This window comes from Lissotriton helveticus, chromosome 3_1 (genome assembly GCF_964261635.1).
Source record: "Lissotriton helveticus chromosome 3_1, aLisHel1.1, whole genome shotgun sequence".
Classification (NCBI taxonomy): Eukaryota; Metazoa; Chordata; class Amphibia; order Caudata; family Salamandridae; genus Lissotriton; species Lissotriton helveticus.
In genome coordinates, this window is record NC_136061.1 from 341615214 (window position 1) to 341635079 (window position 19866).

The 19866-nt window shown below is 47.7% G+C and overlaps 1 protein-coding gene across 4 annotated transcripts in view; it reads left to right on the forward strand.

Annotated features, from left to right (window-relative positions):
- Positions 1-19538, forward strand: part of LOC144822446 (uncharacterized) — a 354287-nt gene extending 334749 nt beyond the window's left edge. For 2 of the 4 annotated variants that reach the window (XR_013608621.1, XR_013608622.1), the window contains exons 7-8: positions 17925-17969; positions 18841-18878. Coding sequence is in view for 2 of the 4 variants with exons in the window: in XM_078679990.1 (XP_078536116.1) it covers positions 17925-17969; positions 18841-18881 (86 nt within the window). In the remaining 2 variants the exon portion in view is untranslated. Of the gene's footprint in view, positions 1-17924; positions 17970-18840 lie in introns of all 4 variants that reach the window. The other 2 variants (XM_078679990.1, XM_078679991.1) reach the window with 1 other exon arrangement.
- Positions 19539-19866: the final 328 nt, after the last annotated feature.

Sequence of the window (19866 nt, forward strand, 5' to 3'; positions counted from 1 at the left end):
CTGGAGCACACACACCTTGGTCCTACGTCCCATGCGGCTACAACACCGCTAAAGGGCGGCCAACGATACAGCAGAGCACTTCATCCGTACATGGGAGGTGGTCCTCCATTGCTCACTGAAGACTCTGCATAAGCGCTGCGGTCATCTTAGAGCCTCATGCACAGACACGAGGGCCAGCATTGTGGGTGTCTGATGTTGCTCCTCTCCTGACGACGACACATTGACAAATGAGACCACGCACTTATCTCCACCGCAGCACACCCTCTCCCCAGAACTGCGAACCAATAACCTCCATCACCCACCACAACTTCCACAAAGACGCTATTATTGGGGGACTGCCTGGTGCACCGAGACGGTGTGCCTGTGCCCGCTGCAGTGCATCTGGGGCCACTAACTCTGTGCAGCTCAAGTCAGGGACCCTGTCTGCTGAGATATTGGATGGCCTCTGAGACGATAGCATTGGGTCATCAACACCATGTGTCTGTGGCCCTGCCCTGTTCGCTGCCTCTGGCATCAACTGCGGTCCACCAGGGCTCACACATTAAATTGAGTCCTGAATGGCCCGGACGTCGTATCACCGCAGGAGGCTCATGCCACCACCGGCAGCACCACCTCCAAACATCAACTGCCAGAGTTGAAAGTGTCTTAATGCCAGACTATCAGAGTTGCTCACACCTGTTGTGGATGCCATCATCTGCCTGATACCCTGCCCAGCACTACAGGTGCCACTAACTCAGTGCACCACAGCTCATGGACAATTCTGTTTGCTCATTGGGTGATCTCCGTACTTGCTTCGGCTACCACCATGATACTCTGCAGTTGTCTCTGTAAAGCTGGTGTTTTCTGTTTCAGTTTTAAAGGTTTTCACTGTTGTTGTTGTTGCCAGTACCAACTGCTCCTTGCGGGCTGGCTTCACTCACCTCACACACATCCAGCACAGGCGTCACTGTACATGTAACCCTGCCAATAAAGTGGCCGGGTGCACGTGCCCATAGCCAGTCCTACAAACCATCTGTGTGTGTCTGTGTGATCATAATGTATGCATGAGGGCCCCCGGGCCATATAACAATACATTGTGCTGTGTACAGCAGATGCAACTATGTCCCCACTGGCAGCGGGTAAAACCTTGGACATGTAGCTTTGTCGTCACCCACTCAATACGTAAGAGGAGTGGACTGGGCCGTTGTGCAGAGGTACGGCGTGGGTGTGTGAATGATAATTCCCAGGCTCTGGGCGTGGTTCATTTCTGGACATGCACAAATACATGTGTCTCTGTCGAAGTGTGGTCCTCCTTTGTGGGGTGTAGGTGGTCCCTGATAGGGCTTAGACACCCATGTATGTGGTCCAGTTCGACCTCTATGAGCTCTGACCTCACCCGCACCTGTTCAGCCACCTCCTTATGGTATTCTGAAACCTGGCATTGGAATGCAATGTGTGCCTCGGTGGGAGTGTTGGGAGCCAGCCATGGTGGCAGGTGCTTCCTGCTGTGTGGTTTGTACAGGGGCTGGGGTCTCATCTATGTAGCTTGACTGCCCTGCTCCTGGGGGCGGGTTGCCTAAGATGTCCATGAGCTGTTGTAGGGTTTTGGTGTCAGAGGTGTGGTGGTCCTCTTTAGCATCACTGATGAGCTGTCTGGTCTGCCCTGCTGGAAGTGTTGCTTGTCCCTCTGCAATGTGAAGGGGAGATGCATGTTGAAATTGTGTTGACATGTATGTTGGCGCATTGTTCTTGTTTACATGCAGACTGTATGACAATGTACATTGTGACTGTTTGGGAGGTGCTGAAATTTGAGGCGGGACAGTGGACATGTAGACTACATGACAGATGTGAGCTTGTACATGTACATTTCAATCTCACAGTTTCCTGCTATGTTAGATGTGATTGGCCTGTTTCTGCGCATGGGCGGACCCAGTTGTGTCCTCTGTTCTGCAGTGTCGGTGTTGCACATTGTACCACACTGTCGTGGGATGTGCTGTGATTAACATGTGTGTGGGCTGCAGTGTGCCACGGGGATGAGGGACAGAAGTCAAACATATGGCACACATTATATCTGACCACTCTCCAATATGGGCGCAGGTGGGTGTGGGGGAGGGACAGGTGGGCAGGGTGGGCCCACAAACCAGAGGAACCTACGTAACCCCACTCTAAGGCAGAACATCACCCAGGCCACAGAACATTACTTTCAGAATAATGAAGGGGGGTGGGCTCGGCGAATACGCTGTAGGAGACATTTCAATGAATGGTTCGGGGCAGGCAATCTCCCGGGTAACTGGGGCGGAAAGAGAGAAAAACGCTGAATTAACTAAGCTGGAAGAGGAGATATTAGTGCTAGAAAGGAAACTACTAGTGTAGGGGACTCTGAGATCAATCAATCAATCAATCAATCAGGGGTTTCTGAAACACGCGACTCACCCATGAGGGTCTAAAGGCTCTGGCGGTGAAGTTGTAGCTCCGGATCAGTCGAAGAGCCAGGTCTTGAGGCTTTTCCTGAAGTTGTGCAGAGTGGGGGAGCGTCTGATGTTGATTGGGACGTTCGAGGCCAAGAAGGGCAGCTGCACACTGCAGGAAGACCCAGAGCAAGCCAGAGCGGAACCTGCATGCCGGTCGTTGCCCACTCCCGATGATGACATGAAAGCCCTACTCCTGGAGATGCGCCAAAGCCTCACGTCCCTTGCAGACAAAATGGACATCATGGATAACTGGCTGGACGCCATTGTGCACAAATTGGAAAGACACGAGGAACGCATTACAGAAGCGGAGCGTCATATCTGCGACACTGAGGACTCCACTGCTCACCTCCAGACCAACATGGCGCAAATGGACAAACTGATGAAGATCATTGCAGCAAAAAACAGGGATCTCGAAGCGCGCAGTAGAAGGAATAACATCTGTGTTCTTGGCATTCCCGAGAGCACAAATACTGGCAGTATGGAAGAGTACATAGAAAGACTACTGCGCGACACATTAGGAGTGGAATCCTTCTCATCACAGTTCATTGTCAAAAGGGCACATATATCCCTTGGCTCTCAGCCTACCCCAGGAAGCACACCTCGCCGTATCAAAGCCCATCTTATCAGTTATCGAGATCGAGATGTTGCCCTTAAGGCTGCCCGACAGAAGTGCCAACTCACTTTTGAAGGCAATAACTTTACCATCTACCCAGACTTTACAGCCGCTGTCCAAGAAGAAAGGCGCAAGTTCATGCCTGTCAGCAAAAATTAAGAGAGGCCAAATTGACTATGCTCTACTCTACCCGGTGCACATTTGAGTTACGCACCAAGGCAAACAAACGTTTTTTACTAAGCTGCACCAAGAAGATGACTTCCTGAAACGCCTCAAAGGCAATAACAGAGCATCCGCCCCCCCCCCCCCGACCTCCTCACCGAAATCGAGATCTCCGAATCCCGAATAACTGCTTCTGGCATCAAGCCATGTTCGTATTATGGGCTGACCACGGCAGCACAGTGACGAAGCACCTCCTGAAAATGGGAGCAGACATCACCCGGAACTGATCACTTGCCGTGGTCAGTCAGATAAGTGACACACTGGAACTGTATGACATTTAACACCGAGCACCCACACCCTCTCTGAGCTTTTGCCTACTCCATCGCTCCAGCTCTCAGAGGGTGGGGCAAGAAAGCGCCTGCACCTAGGAGACCTCCTTGAGGGTGCTCCCCCTTTAGTTTGTTTCTACACTGCATAGTTATACGCAGTATGTTCATGATGTTACGTGGGATTAGGGAGGGGGGGGGGCGGAACACTTCTTACTGGCACGTTTGGGATGCTCAAGTGGGTGGGGGAGGGATGGGGATTGTTCCGGCAGTTCTTTCGCAATGCATGAGACACTCATGACAACCGAATGTATCATAGTCGTTGTTCTCCCTACTTATCTCATGTAAATGGCGCAACCATACTCTCATCTTTCATAACCCACCACAGATCATGCCTAATCTGACAAACTCTATACTTTACAGATCCTCACATGGAACGTTAGAGGGCTGGGGGACCCGAGGAAGCGCCACCAAATATTGGCATACTTAGACAGACACCAGACCCACATCGCACTGCTCCAAGAGACTCACATACATCCCAAGCATAGGAACACCTTCGCGCATAAATGGGCTGATCACAGGATCTTTTCCTCTTATTCTTCTTATTCTAGAGAAGGGTTCTCCAACCGGTCGATCGCGAGCTACCGTAGCTCGCCGAACCCCCATGAGTAGCTCACGCCTTGCATCTACATTTTGTAGCCTGTTATTGTCATTTATTATCCTTGGGCCTTTTTTCACAGCCGTTGCCTGCCCTCACCGAACTTAACTGCTCAGATTGGCCTAACTGAGCTTAGCTGGGGCGGGGCAGGCCAAAGATGATGAAGCTATTGCTGATGTTAGCCTCCAGTCCATGCTACCGGCCTTTCATAGCCTGGCACTGCGCTCTTGATCCTCCAGCACGACATGTGCTGGTGCGAAGTAGCAGGTCCTGGGAAAGCCTGCTAGCATGCAGGTGGTGCAGGCAGTATTGAACTGCAACAAACCCGCGCAACTTGCTTTTTAGGTTTCGCTGGAGGGCGGAGCTCTTAGCTCCGCCTCCAGAGAAATCTCTTGATTTCCAGTAAGGAGAATGGAATACGCCCCCCTGTCCCATTGGCTAGCTCCATAAATGGAGGCTAGCCATTGGAACAGAGATCTGTCCGTCAAGGCCGGACCAGATTCGGGGGCGTTCCCGAGATTTTTTCCCAGGGCGGAGTTACGTTTTTTCCCGTTCCCTCCCCTTTCACTGATGCGATGTCCATTTCCGCCCCCCCCTCGCTGTCCTGTGCACGTTTCCCGCCGTCCGTGTCCGCTCCCGCCCCCTCCCGCCGTCCGTGTCCCCTCCCGCCCCCTCCCGCCGTCCGTGTCCCCTCCCGCCCCCTCCCGCCGTCCGTGTCCCCTCCCGCCCCCTCCCGCCGTCCGTGTCCACTCCCGATTGATTGTTATCTAGAGCCGGTGCCCACCCGGCATTTGCCCGTAAAAATCAGCCCCCGCCTGCCTACCTAAGGAGAAGGGCCGCTGCGCTGCCCGCAGCGACCCGGAAGTGGTTGGCCGGCCGGCCAATCCCAGCGCGGCCGGCTGGAAGTGCCCGCCCCCCGCAGCCCGGGGGGAAGAAAGAAGAAGCATGGCGGCCGGTTTGCAGGGCTCCCGTGATGCGAGGGAGCCCTGCTGCATCCAGGAGGAGAGGAACCCCGCCCGCGGCCCCAAAGCGACCGCCGGAGGAGTGCTGCAGGGAGCAAGGCTCCCGTGTGAGGAGGAGAGCCCCGCCAGAAGACAGTCGGTGAGTGCGCGAGCTTGATCCGAAGGTATCAGAGCGCTTCACATGAGCACTAGTTGCATTACAGACGGACAAATGCATTGGGGGGGAGGGTCCTAAGTAAATTGCCCACAATCTTTTTATGTTTTCCTTATTACCGGTTTCACTATAAACTGCACCCTTTCAGAGTTTCTTGCCTGTTCTCACTATAGTCAGGTGAAGTCGCGGTTTCGTTAACTAACTTTATTCTTGCAAAGTAGCCTTATTGTATAGTACGGCCATTATTACCCCAACGCACTCACTAGAACCTTAGCATATACATGACATCAAAAATGCTGTTACTTTTAACCCCCCCCCCCCATTTCCTTCCAGATACAGATTTCGGGTAGTTGCACAGGTTTAAGTTGCCTTATGTAGTAACTGTTTCTTAACCACAGGCAATATCTTTTCAGTAGGCCAATATGTTCACTGTTATGCTGCTGGTTTATGAACCTTGTGAGGAGCTCACGCCACTTCAAAGTAGGTTGCCTGTAGCCTAAGTAGTTGAGAAGAAGTAACAAATTAATGGTGGCCTCCTAAGAGTCCGTCTGAAGGCCGGTGTTAGTTACCTGTGCACGTTTTAAACGCTTCCTGTCTACTGCCGGTTCTTTCCGAACGTTGAAAATGGAAAATCACTTCTCTTCCGACCAGTGGAGTAGATGCTTGTTTGATGTTCCTTGATTGAGGCTCCCTGCGTAAAACACAATAGTCGGAACTTTTGAAAGTTTTTTTTTCTTCTCTACTTTCTTGAACCCTGTATGGTTTGATCTGGTACTTAGCCAACACAGAAATGGCATTGTAGACAAGGTCGTTGCAGGGTGAATAGTGACTTGCGTATGTTTAGTGATACGGGGTCCCAGTCTTTAACATAAAGCACTGTGACTAAGTTCTTAAAATTGCAAACAGTCTAATAGGGCGCTACAAAATGCGGAAAAAGTTTTTGATAAAACCTGCTTCCAAAATGTAGATTTTAGCAATGTAAGTAAACAGTGCTATTGTTTTTAAAACAGTCATTTTAGAAACTCAACAGCTCAAAGAATACATGTTGTTAGGAAGCTTCAAGCCATTCCATCAACTAATCCCAATAACTGCTTCCAAGCACCCTTTTTCGAGGTTGCTCACACTTTTTTCAGTTTTTTTTCACGCATGCCGGCACAATGGCAAGAAGACATGTTTAGTCACTTCAACTCCTGGTCCCTTGCAGCATGTCTGACTCGTCCCTGTGGCTAAAGTGGAGATTGCAGAGGAGGATTGGCTCTGTCAGTTATTTTTTAACATCAATGGGGGATATCCCACCTTATGAAGACCATAGTAGGTCACATCTCGCTTTAAGGATTGGAGTGTTTTGTGTACCACAAGTGCTTTTGATATCTGCTGCTCTATCCTGCAGATAATTGCACGAGCGTCTGGATGTCAAGGGAAATGGTTATTTTGTCACATAACTGTAGTAAGAACACCACTTGACTAGTGAGCAATGAGATTCTGAATGTCAGCCAGTTTATCCACAGACATGGATAGATTTTAGAGTTAAGTGTAGACTAGAGTATTAAATAGCAAACACAAGGAGATGAATTGCTGAAACTTTTCAGACACTTGCCCCAAGTCACAGATCGGGGTTGAATCAATCATCGTTCTTTAGTTCACTTTGCCACCTCAGTTCAGACCCAGCTATATGCAAATCAGTCTTGACCCCGTGCCTCATGGGAACAGTCCAGCCCAAATTGCCATTCCAGGTCTTCCCTGAACCGGACACAAGCATCCTGGGGCCGCTTTCGGGTAACTTCCCTAATCAGCAAGGCTAGTTTGAATCCAGTGGCAAAGTGAGCAAGGGACCCACTTCGGGTATACCCTGCCAACAAGTGTGTGGAGTATTAAGATATCCAGGTTTATCGACCTGGAAGCCCCTTGGTTGCATGAATGCTGAGTAGTGTACTTTGTGCCCCTGTTTCGTTGGCAACATCGTTAAGAGGATGTTATTTCCACACATGCTTAACTAAATAAGCTAGTTCCCCATGTTGGCTCTTACTTAAGTGAGTAGTTTCCCTTAATCTCCATTTATCTGGATACGTTAAAACATCTGCAGTAATAATGCACACTATGTTGGTGAATGCGGGCCCTGTAGCCAGAGAGATTAAGCTAGTGGCATTGTAAATGACAATGCCATTTATTTATCTGCTTTCAAAACCAACACATAAATACAAAATTTGTCATTTACAATGCCAATAGCTCAAACTTTTACAAAGGCGAAACCGTTGCATTGTAAATGCTTGTTTCTACCTTGCATCCTGGCAGAGAGGCGCTCTCCCTGGCAGGCCAGTGTCTGCAGGTCTCATCACAGGGGCAGGACATGTGGCACACAGCGCGGTGCGATGGGCCCGCTGACAACAGACACTGTGTCCGGAGTGGCGGACAGGGACAGTGAAGCGGAGGCTAATACGAGTGATGAAGGGGTCTGAACACCATCCGGGGGAAGGGAGAGAACAAAGACGAATGAGTAGGGTGGTCGAGGCAGGTCGGGCTGCGTGTTGGTTCGAGAAGGAGGTAGCTGTGAGAGGGAAAGGTGGAGGAGGAAGAAAGGCAGATGAAAGTGGGAGACAAACGAGGAGCTGATCAATCGGTAAGCATTATACCTCTTAATGTGCTGTTCTCCAGACTGGAGCCTTATGTTCTGTAAACGTGCTGCAGCCGCAAGTATGTCAAGATTCGAGTGAGCTGGGCGATTTTAGTAAGGCAGCACCGGGCTGTATGGTTAGCAGGCTACGCCACAAATTCAGTAATGGTGCAGCTCGCAGCGCTGGTGCAGACAGTTCACAATGCTGGTGCAGGCAGCTCACAGCGCTGGTGCAGGCAGTTCACAGCGCTGGTACAGGCAGTTCACACTGGCCCAGGACGCCACTGTGCTACCTCAGCTGTTATAAATGTTACCCGGGCCCTACCTAGTACAGAATGCAGTTGTTTCAAAGAAATGTGACCCGCAGATTTCAAAGCCATGGGGCCGCCAGGACATAGTAGTGGCATCGGTACCCTTGTCCCACAACCCTCACTTTGCCCTCCTATGGGGTCCCCTGCAGGGACCGCGGGCCTCCCGCAGTATCACTGGTCGACCCGCACTGAACTTTCAGGACAGCTGCAGCCCGATCACTGTGTGGAGGCCGCGGGCCGGTTGGTAAATGGTAACGGAATCACGGCGTCGCCTGAGCTCAGCCTCCCTGCAGTGCCGCAGCTAAGGGCCAGAGTGAGTTAATGCCTAGATCCGCCGTTCGTCTGTAGCCTCCGGACACACCGACATTAAGACTAAGCAAGTATCATGATGGTCCAGATGCTCCATTCCCCTGACGGGATATTATAACCCCACGTTATTGTGTCCGGTACCATTGCCCTTGGTTCTACCATATTTGTGTCGCTTCTGGTTATCCTCGCAGACGCCTTATCATCTTTGATGCTTTGTTAGTGCCCCACCTGATAACATTATAGCTCCTCTGATTCGCTTTCTGCCCTCTCCAATGGCCTATTATTACCCCCATCTGAAGCGCCATTTTTATTCTCCTGGGCGCCCTGTTAATGTCTTATCAAATTTGCGATTATTCCTGCCACTGATGCTCTGTAATTGACACCTCTGAGGCCCTATGGTTGTCCTTTCTGATGCGATGTTATCCCCCTAAATGCCCTCTTAACCCCCTCTCTGATGCAGTATTATTTCCCTGCCCGAAGTAGTGGGATTTCCTTATTTATTGCCCTGCAATTAACCCATTCCATGTGCTATTATTGTCCTACCTTTGCCATTATTGCCTATTCTATCTCCCTGTTAATGCCCCGTCTGATGCCTCATTGCAGCCAACTCTGATGCCACTATTTCCCTCTCTATTGTCCCATTATAATCATTAATGCCTCGTCTGATGTCTCCTTATTGTCGCCTCTGATGCCTCATATTGCCCTCTCTCATGCGTGGTTATTGCCTGCTCTGTTCTCTATTAATGTACCCTGTACTGACTTCTTATTGCCCCCTCCAATGTTGTCATTGCCCTGTCTGAGGTCCTGTTATTTCCTCCTCCCTGGCTCCAGGTGTCTGCCCTGTCCCTGGTATGTTTATTTTGAGGCCTCCAGGCAGTAAGGAGTTTTAAGGTTGGTAATGATGGCTTGGAGGAAATTAGCCTTAAAGTCCATGAAACTGGGCATGAGAGGGGTCTCTCAAATAAATGTGCGAGTTTCGTAGCCTTCAGTAGCTCACAACAATTTTCACTGCTCCGAAGTAGCTCTGAAAAGACCCCTGTTCTAGAGCGACGGCTATACTCATCAAAAAAACAACTCCCTTCGCTCTGATTGGGTCAGAACATGATCCACATTCGCGATACTGCCTCGCATGGGGCAGGCTAGGCACAGAATCGGGCACTCTTGCCTGCTGTTACGGCCCCAACATCTACTCCCCCGGTTTCTTCACAGTGCTTTGGGGTAAGATTGTGGCGATAGGGTCTACACACATAATATGGGGCGGGGACTTTAATGTCGCTCTTAACCCAACCGTGGACAGATCCAACCCCTCGGTGCACCACTACAACCGGTCACACAAAGTCATGGATGGCATAGTTACAGAAAATGGTCTATTAAATGCATGGCACCATCTTCACCCGCTCACTACGGAAATCACTCACTTTGCCGCTCAGTATGCATCCGGGCACACCTAGACTACTTCCTGCTCACACGAGGACTAGGTTCCCAGCTTCAGGATGTGACGCACTTGGCATATTCTGACCATGCTCCTTTGAAAGTAGCGCTCACACTCCCGGGTTGCGGTCTCCCACGTAGCGTCTGGAGGCTACCCCCCCTAACGCTGTTAGATGTGGTATTTCAGGAAGAACTGGGGCAGGAAATGCAAGAGTTTTTACAGAAAAACAAAAGGTCTGTATATACTGTTGAGGTGGTCTGGCAGGCCTTCAAGGTCACAATTCGGGGTTTCTGCATCTCGAAAAGCACAGGCATCCTACGAGACATACAGGGAATGCTAAAAAAATTGGAAGCTGAGCTCAAGGCATTGGAGACCAAATTTGTGCCAGGTTCCGATGGACCGACACGTCGCATGTTCCGAGACAAACTCACAGAATACACCGATACTGCCAACCGTGAGACGAAGTTCAGGGGCAAACACTGGGTGGCCCGACGATATGGCAAGGGCGAACGCCCAGGAAAGGTCTTGGCCAAAACAATGCGATGACCACGTTTTTCCAATTATGTCATAGAAATAGCTGGTCCAGGTGACGCACTCTACAGAGACACTATTGATATTCTTAACACATTTTCCACACATTACTCCTCGCTGTACGCATCTAATAGATGCAACACCCTCGACCTGGACAATTATCTAGATGACGTGGCACTGGCATGGCTGGGTGATTCACAGTGGGAATTTCTCTGTGCCCCATTTGAGATAGATGAAATACGGGAATCCATAATGCAAATGAAATCAGGCAAGGCCCCAGGCCTAGACGGGCTCCCCATTGAATTCTACAAAACATACATAGACCTCCTAGCCCCCATCTTTAAGGAAGTGTACGAAGATGCCCATGATGCTGGCTTACTCCCTCCTTCAATGAGAGAGGTGCTCATCACTTCCCTACTCAAACCTGGAAAACCAGCCATACATTGCGACTCCAATAGACCGTTGTCCCTAATCAACTGCAACACTATCATTTTAGCCAAAATCATAGTCAACCATTTAAATTTGCTCATGGAGAAGCTAGTTCTTCCCGACCAGGCGGGCTTCATTCCTGGACAGGCGACAACACACAACCTCCACACCTTCTTCTCAATCCTCCATAATGTCGATCCCTACTTACCTCTGGCGGCGGTTTTCTTAGACACAATGAAGGCGTTTGATTCCATCGAATGGGATTACCTATTGGGAATCCTTCAACATATGGGCTTCCCTCCACAGTTTCTCTCCTGGATCCGACTATTATAGACACTCCCCACAGCAAAAGTCCTCATCAATGGTCACCTAACTACTGCCTTCCCAATAACCAGAGGCACTGGACAGGGGTGCCCTCTCTCTCCCCTGCTCCTCGGCTTGGCGGTAGAGCCATTGGCGGCAAAATTACGACATCGCCACTAGTACAAAGCACTACGTTGTCAATTACGCGAAATATTGCATTCGCTCTATGTGGATGATATTACTCTCAACGTCAGAGACCGGCTGGCAGGGTAATATAAACCCACTCTTGCAGGAATTCATTGTTTTTAGGAACTCTCTGTTGTTCAAATAAATTGGTGCAAGTCACAAATATTCCCTCTCACTTTCGAGACTCAGCCGTACCCCCTAGATTTCCCACTAGAGTGGTGTCACTAGGACATGCGGTATCTGGGGATTCGCATCACCAGAGACAGGGAGGAATTAATGCGCTTTAATTATGGTACTATCCTGGATCACATCACAGACAGTGTCACCTGCTGGATAGCCCTGCTTCTTTCTCTAGAGGGCCGTGCTTCTTTGATTTAAATGGTGGTTCTCTAACAACTATTGTACTTATTCCTCAATATCCCATACTACCATGGAAGGCATTTTTTCAAGGAACTACAAACATAAATTATTTGATTAGTATGGGAGGCAAGCACCCACGACTGCAATGGAACATACATCACTAGACCTTATTATCTGGGGGGATTCGACATCGCGAATTTTGAACTATACTATATAAGCGCCCAGGCACTCTATGCTTACTACTGGGTTCACCCCCTCGTTATATGCCAAAAGGTTGCTGCGGAACACTGGCTGGTGGACCCTGTACCTCTAGATGGCGCAATATATATAACCCCCCAGCCACGAGACAAGACGCCTACCACGGTCTCGTGCACTATTGCATCCTGGAACCGCATCTCGTCTCTACTACAATGTCCCATGCTTTACTCACCGCTGCTCCCCCTATCATACCAAACTCGAATGCAACTGCTCCAGGAGGTGGGATTTCACAAGCTCCTCAATCGGACTCACTTCAAAACATGGGGTGACCTTTACCAGAACGGGCAATTCCGGACACTAGATCAAGGATTCCCTGATGCCCAGCCGTCCTCCCTGGATGTAATCCGTTACGTAAGGCTCCACCAAGGTATGCGATCCAATACCCCTGAATTCCCCGAAGAGCCTACTACATTGGCCCCTCTGCAACTGATGCTTTGCACAACATCCCCGGGCCATATGGTATCTACACTATACCACACCATACACACTCTACAGGATGTACACCCCTGTCCCTCTCGTGCACACTCAGACACAGAGCTAGGACACATGCTCACCGACGAACACTGGACCTATTGCTGTTTGCAATCAGAACAAATCTCAGTGAGTAGCAGACTGTGCATCACGCATTACACATTTTTGCACCGATTATACTACACCCAAGTCAAAATGCATAAGTACAAACTGAAAGACACATACTGCAGATTTCCTTCACTTAGCCTGGGAGTGCCCGGGGTACGTGACTTCTGGGATCAGGTTTTTCATTCCCTAAACCAGATGACAATGCTATCATTGGAACGCACACTGCTGGTCGCCATACTGGGATACACCGCACTCATTGACAAGCCATACCGCCGATACACCGCCACTGCCTTGTTAATGGCTAAATGCCTGGTTGTCTGTAGGTGGGGCAGGGGACGAGCTCCAAAGTTTAAGGACTGGCTTACTGACCTAATTTCTTGCCAAGAACAATGACACATATGTAACTGTAAATGATGTCACTATAAAGTATAGTTGTATGCCATATTATACGACTTTATAAACAAGGAAGGAAAACCGCAAAGATATTTGGACACCTCGCTACGCCATGAACTGTGATTGAGAGGACAGAACAACATCTGTATTATGACAAAAATATGTGTGCTCCCGCATGACTAATGCTGTAATTGTATTGTTTCATGTTTAAAAACCCAATACAAAAAAACGGTACATGAGACATGCAACACCTGCTAAAAACATTGCTCTCCAAGAGGATTAGAAAACATGGAGCACTTGAAGAGCACTGTTGACAGCAAACAACCATAGCTCTATATTAAAAAGAGGAATGGAAGCATTGATGTGCTGACAAAGTCATGTTTATTAATATCATGTGAATGCACACAGAGAGGGCACACATCCACTACGTTCCTATTTTGGTAATATTTTCGACAGGAATGATTTAGATAAGGTTAATGTGAGAGAATTACCCTTTTTGCATGGTCACACCCATTTTCATGTTGAATTGTATTGCTGGTTTTAAAATTCTGCACACAGATACACTGCTATCCAGTTCCCAGTGTATGTGCCTTGACCCCTAAATAAAACATAAAAAAAATTGGCTAATCCCTTATTGACATATTTAACTCATTTGTATGGCCACACTATATGGAGTAGAAACTACACCCATGCCTGGAAAATTAAATGTCACCAGTAGACAGCAGCACCTATTGTGCAATCCACTAGTGGGACAAGGAAAACATAGCTTCTGGCCAACCCCTGTAACCTGACTACTGCAGTTTAAACCTGCAGTCCGACCTGTCAAAATAACCCTTTTTACGAAGGTCAATATTAATAAGGTAAATATTAATAAGTCATCCCTAAGTAGTTAACAAGTTACATATTATTAAGCCACCAATTGTAGCCAACAAGGTACAGTGTGCGGTATTTAAAAGTGGGGCATGTAGACATGTAATGTTGCCATGTCCCTGACTCACTGTGGACGGCTCTGGCTGTCCTATGAGAACATAAGCCTACAGATTGAAATATTAATTCTACTATTTCAGGTTTGGGACCAGCCAGACAAATGATACAACCACTGTTTTTAATATTTATAGAAAACAATACAATGGTAAAGTTAGATAATTAAATATTTATGAAAGGTAACTTTTAGAAAGTTACACTTTCCGCTCCTGGAGGCTAATTTACATTAGCCTGCCAGCAGCTGCCTATCAGTGCGTGACCTTAATGAGGTGTGAAAACTGTTCCCAGGGCAGAACAGTGGCTTTGGCCTTTTGACAGCATTAGCTGGGTATGTGGCAGTTGCAGGGGCGGCTCCTTCACTAGGGCGGAGGAGCGTCGCCTTACTGCTTTCTCGCAGTGCGAGAAGCAGAAACATAAAATGATAATAACTGAAAGTTATTACCATTTTTTGTTTGGTTACGGGCGGGGATGCTTTACGAAGAGCCAGGGCAGGGGAGGAGTGGTGTGCCCACTCCTGAGGGCGCAATGACTGTTTGGCCGGCTTGAAGGGGGATGGGAGCACACTGCTTCACCTCCCAGCACAGTTCGCCCCTTAGCATCCTGGTAAATGCAGTTCAGTTTAAATGCTTACTTGAATTTTTGTTGAAGCTTTTTTATCAAAATTAGTGCAGGTCAGTGCTGGTAATCTCTAGACATGTGTTTCTCGAGATTATCCTTCATCAGTAGAGATAAAAACGAAATTCATCTGGGGTTGCTGAGAAAGCTGCCACAATCCTCTCAGGTCTCTGTACCTCTCCCTGGTGCACAGGTGAATCTCCAAGAGCTTGTCAGCTCAGTGGCTCAAGGGAGCCTTTTTAAACAGAAGGGGAATGGGAGCACACTGCTTCACCTCCCAGCACAGTTCGCCCCTTAAAATCCTAGTAAATGCAGTTCAGTTTAAATGCTTACTTGAATTTATGTTGAAGTGTTTCACCAAGGTTGGTGCAGGTTAGGGCTGTTAATCTCTAGACACATTATCCTTCACCAGGAGAGATAAAAACGAAATTCATCTGGGGTTGCTGAGAAAGCTGCCACAATCCTCTCAGGTCTCTGTACCTCTCCCTGGCGTGTGCAAATATAAACAACAAAGGGACTAAAAACTAGATACACCCCTTAGTTTGTAGCAAGTATTCTGCACTCAATTATTGTCAACCCTTGCTTGAAAACAACATTATCCATCTTTTGAAGCTTAGTAAATGTGCATGTCTATAATCACAGTACAGTCAGCACACCTTCAATGTTAAAGTGGCTATGACAGTCTGAGAGCAAGCAACTAAAATAATGCATTGAATTAAAGACTCGTATGTGTTTTCACAAACGTGGGACATAATGACCATGCAAACCATGCTGGTGCAGTGAACAAAATTACAGCCTCCATTTTAAAAAGTGGAATGCATGCATTGATGTGTTGAAACAAATGTTATTATTTTTTTAATGATTCCACAGTAGCCACGTTTCAACTATTATGTTTTCATCTCATATCAATTAGGCATATTTAGACAAATTTTGGAAATACTGTGAAGGCTTTATGAAATTTTACAAAATAAAAAGGAATTCTACGAACCAAAATATTTGGTATATGTATGAAAATGTGTTTATTGGTACGGTCACCCAGTTTTTTCTCGCCTGATGCTATTGGTTTCTTGAGTCTGTGCACTGGGACACTGCTAACCCCGTACATGTACTCTGACCCCTAATATATGGTTAAACTGGCTACTGCTGACTGGCATATTTAACTTATCTATAAGTCCCTAGTATACCCAGGATCTGTCAGTTAGTTGTCACTAGTGACCTGCAGCACATATTGTATCATCACTAAAGTGACTATGCAAAACATGTCTCCAGGACTGCTCATGCTGCCTGGGTAAGCAGTTATAAAACTTACAATTCGACCAGGCAAAATAATCCTTTTGCCAGGCGCAAACCTGCCTTTTTAATACTTGTAAGTTACCCATAAGGTAGGCCCAAAATAACAGTAGGGCAGGGTGCATTGTATTTAAGAAGAAGTACAAGTGTACACCTCCAAAGTCAGTTTTCACTGTGACAAAGCTGGCTCTCCGGTAGAAAAGTACTGGGTTAAGATACACCTTATAATGCATAGCTTCAGTTTAAGAATAGCTAGAACAATGATTGAAGGGTTCATTTTAATAGTAATTTTAAATCCAACTTAGTGATCATTTTTATGCTACTATTTTGAAAATGACAATTTTAGAAAGTTGTCATTTCCTGCCTAAGCCAACTGTGCCTTTCAGTGTTCAGTGTCACCTGACTGTTAATGGCTCTCCTGTGAGAGATGTGTATTGCCCCAGACAGTGAATCAAGGGCTTTGGTGTGAGGAGATGTGAGCAGGATGGCCTGGAGGGCTGTGCCCAGTCCCTTATTGAGCTTCAAAAGACCTAATTCCACCTCCCTTTCGTCCTATAGCCAGCCTGTCTCCAAACTTAGTGGGAGGGGAAGCTACCTCAGAACTGGCTTGAAGTTACTGCATGGGTGGGTTTGCCCATTATCATGGCTACACCTCTAGGTAGGCACAGGGAAAGAAAGCTTTTGCCATCTTGGTTTTAGGTAGAGAAGGGCAGTGTGGGATAGTTTACAGTAAAATACACAAGCGCTGCACAAGTGGGTAAGGTCACCCAAGGGGACTTTAACCCCATTGGTTAGACAGCTGCCAAGAGTTTGCTCCAAATGAAGGCTTGCTCCCTCCAAAAATGTGATCTCCTGCAAAGCTACAACAACACAAAAGCTGCAAGAAGCCCACTTTCCAGAAGTGCCCAGCTGACCGTTTCCAATTAGACTTGCTCTGGATGCTGCTGCTGGCTTCTACTGGAATGGCCCCAGGACCTCAGGGACATTCCAGGGACTGATGGTCTGACTCGCCATAGCTCCTGCTATGTTCTCCGCAGGACATCAGACTCTGTCCGCACCATGGCCGCTTTAACTCTATCCTGCAGCTTTCTTGATGTTGCCATTGACGAGAACTTAATCAAAGCCAAAGACCTCTAGAGCACGGAAACCCTAACTTTCCTTCAGCGACAGCTGCATCAGAACTCAGTCTTCCTGCATCCTGTCACCATCTAGCCCGACTTCCACCTCTACCTTCAATGCTGATGAACCCGTTATCAACCCACTGATATTTAGAATTGTTTCTAAGTAGGTAACCAGGGGCGGCTCCTCCATTGGGGCGGAGGAGCGTCGCCTCACTGTTTTATTGCATACCATTTTATGTTTCTGCTTCTCGCACTGCGAGAAAGAAGAAGGGTATGCCTGTTTGGGGGCGGTGGGTGGGCAGGTCAGGGAGAAGTGGCTTGCCCAATGTTGCGGGCCTTGGCTGTTTGGTCAGCCCTCTGGGGCCGACCAAACCAGTCATGTGCATACTTTTCTCAATGTAGGCTGCATGCAGCCTACATGGAGAAAATGGTCTCCCCAAAGGTGCCCGGCTGAGCGCCGTCCCCATCAATCACAACGTTGCCATTGCAGTGTTGTGATTGCCTGATTGGAGGGGAGGGAGGCTGCCTGCTCCCTGTTCAGCAGGAGAGCAGGAAAACGGGACCCGGCCAGGACCCGCGGGACCCCCCCCACCGCCACCCCCTGCGTGAACTCTGTGTATGCTGCAGCTACCAGGAGTTGAGCTAAGGTTAAAATTACATAAACCTTTCCTGGACCTGACAAGAATAGTGCCATTATTACTTGTGACGGACTATCATCCACCCCAACTAATAATCCACTTCCTCACAGTTTATATAGCAGTAAGTGTATCTAAAGTAAGGTAACAAAAGATGGACTGAATAGTATTAATGTGGTTTGCATATGACATTAGATGGGGCATAGGTGATTGCAAGGAAATTTATAATCAAAATATCATCTCTGCTAACAGGTCATGAAGACGTCCTATCCCATAAGCAAAGGGATCATTTAAAGGGTAAGTTCAGTGAGAACTCATTATGGCCAAAATTGTCAATGTCACTGAGACCTGCATGTGGTATTTCTGCTGTAAATACTGCAGTTTTCAGCTACATACCCACATATTTGAAGATTAAGGACCATAATCTATGTTGCAAAAGACTTAAATGCATTGTTTCTATTAAATACAAACACTTAAATAATCAAATGCATTCAGTAAAAAAAAAAAAATATTCACATGAGCCACAGAAATGATATTGTTTGTGTTTAACCCCTTCACTGCGGCAGCTATTCCGCCGCAGTGCTAAGGGGCGGGGCGGCCGCGCGGCGGGCGCATGCTGGTGACGGAACCGCTCCGTCACCAGCCGCGGTTGCGCTGTGCTCATGACGGAGCGGTTCCGTCACGGCCCCGCCCGCTCAATGGAACGCTCAGCCCAGGCGCGTAATCCGCGCAGGCGTGCCGAGCGGGCCGTGACGGAACCGCTCCGTCATCAGCACAGCGCGACCGCAGCTGATGACGGAGGAGTGGTTCCGTCACCAGCAGGGGAGGGGTTAAGTGCCCCTTAAAAGATTTCCAGGGTCATTGAGATCTTGCTAGGTGGCCTCTCCGCATCCCAGGTCAGCGGAGGCCTTCGCCTCTGCCACCTCAGCCCATAACATTGAGACTTTCCCATGTGCTTGGTGAGGAACTCTGTTCCTTAAGGGCATCATTGGGGTACATGATGGACTAAAAGCATTACTGTATGCCAAGCTTACCACCATAGATTTCACCTACTATGCATTGTTAATTGTTTGTTTACAAATAAAATTGTTTAAAAAAACCAAATAGTGAATTGAATTACAGTGGTGTTCAATGTTTGTTATCTCTGTTTGTTTCTCTGATTTTCTAGCTGAAGTAATAGAGAACCCGATATACGTGCAACAAATTTGAAGAGCAATCCCAGGATTCATTTGGAAGGCGTCAAGCTTGCCTCCTTCTCTCATGAGTGTGGGAAGACTGATGGAGAGTGCTACTGGAGGTCCTTGTCAATCATACCATTGCCATTAGTGAGTTGGCAAAACCTGTCCTGTGAACAAGTGGTCATCAAGAAACTCTAACAGTGAGACCTAAATGACATACTGAAGGCTCTCAGAGGCACTAAGTTAGATCCTATTAAATAGTCTGAGTTAATCCTAGCAGGACGGATTACCGGGATCTCAAACTAACTACAATCAATGTTTCTGTAACATTAAACGCTGTAGAGAACATCGCGCTGGCAGAATGTCCACTGTCATCGTGGAAGGCTCTCGATCAACTCCTTGATGTGCTCCAGCCCATAGAAATGCCACCCTCCAGTAGTTCTACTGGCAGAATATTTTACTTCAAACACAGAAAATGGGATTGATGAAAATGCTTGCTACAAACTTTCAAACCACTGACAATTCCTTATGTTAACATTCCATTCATCATCATCATAAAATCTTTATTTCTGTAAAAAATACCATCAAAGCACAAATTTGTAATTCACCACCAAAGATTCTCATAGCGAATAATTGTCACATTTCTAATAAAGTTTAAAACAATGGATAAAAACATTTAAGAACACGACAGAGATTATAGATTGGTTGATTAAAAAAAAGAAGAATACAACGCACAATGGATCATTAGGCACGGAGGCCAGGGTTAACCTTGGCCCATTAAAACTCTTTGAATGCGCCACATAGCAGCCAGAAAGTGCGAGACAGCAAATACAATTGGTCCCGCGGTATCAGTTTTCAGTACTCTGAGCGCGTGCTCACACTGCCGGAAGCCAATATTATTGCAGAGCGGCTTGAGCCAGTACTTCCTCGGATTTTGGTAGGCAGGACAAAAAAAGAATACATGTGTCTCAGTTTCACTGCCATAATCACAAGAAGGGCAATTTTTCGGTGCTGAC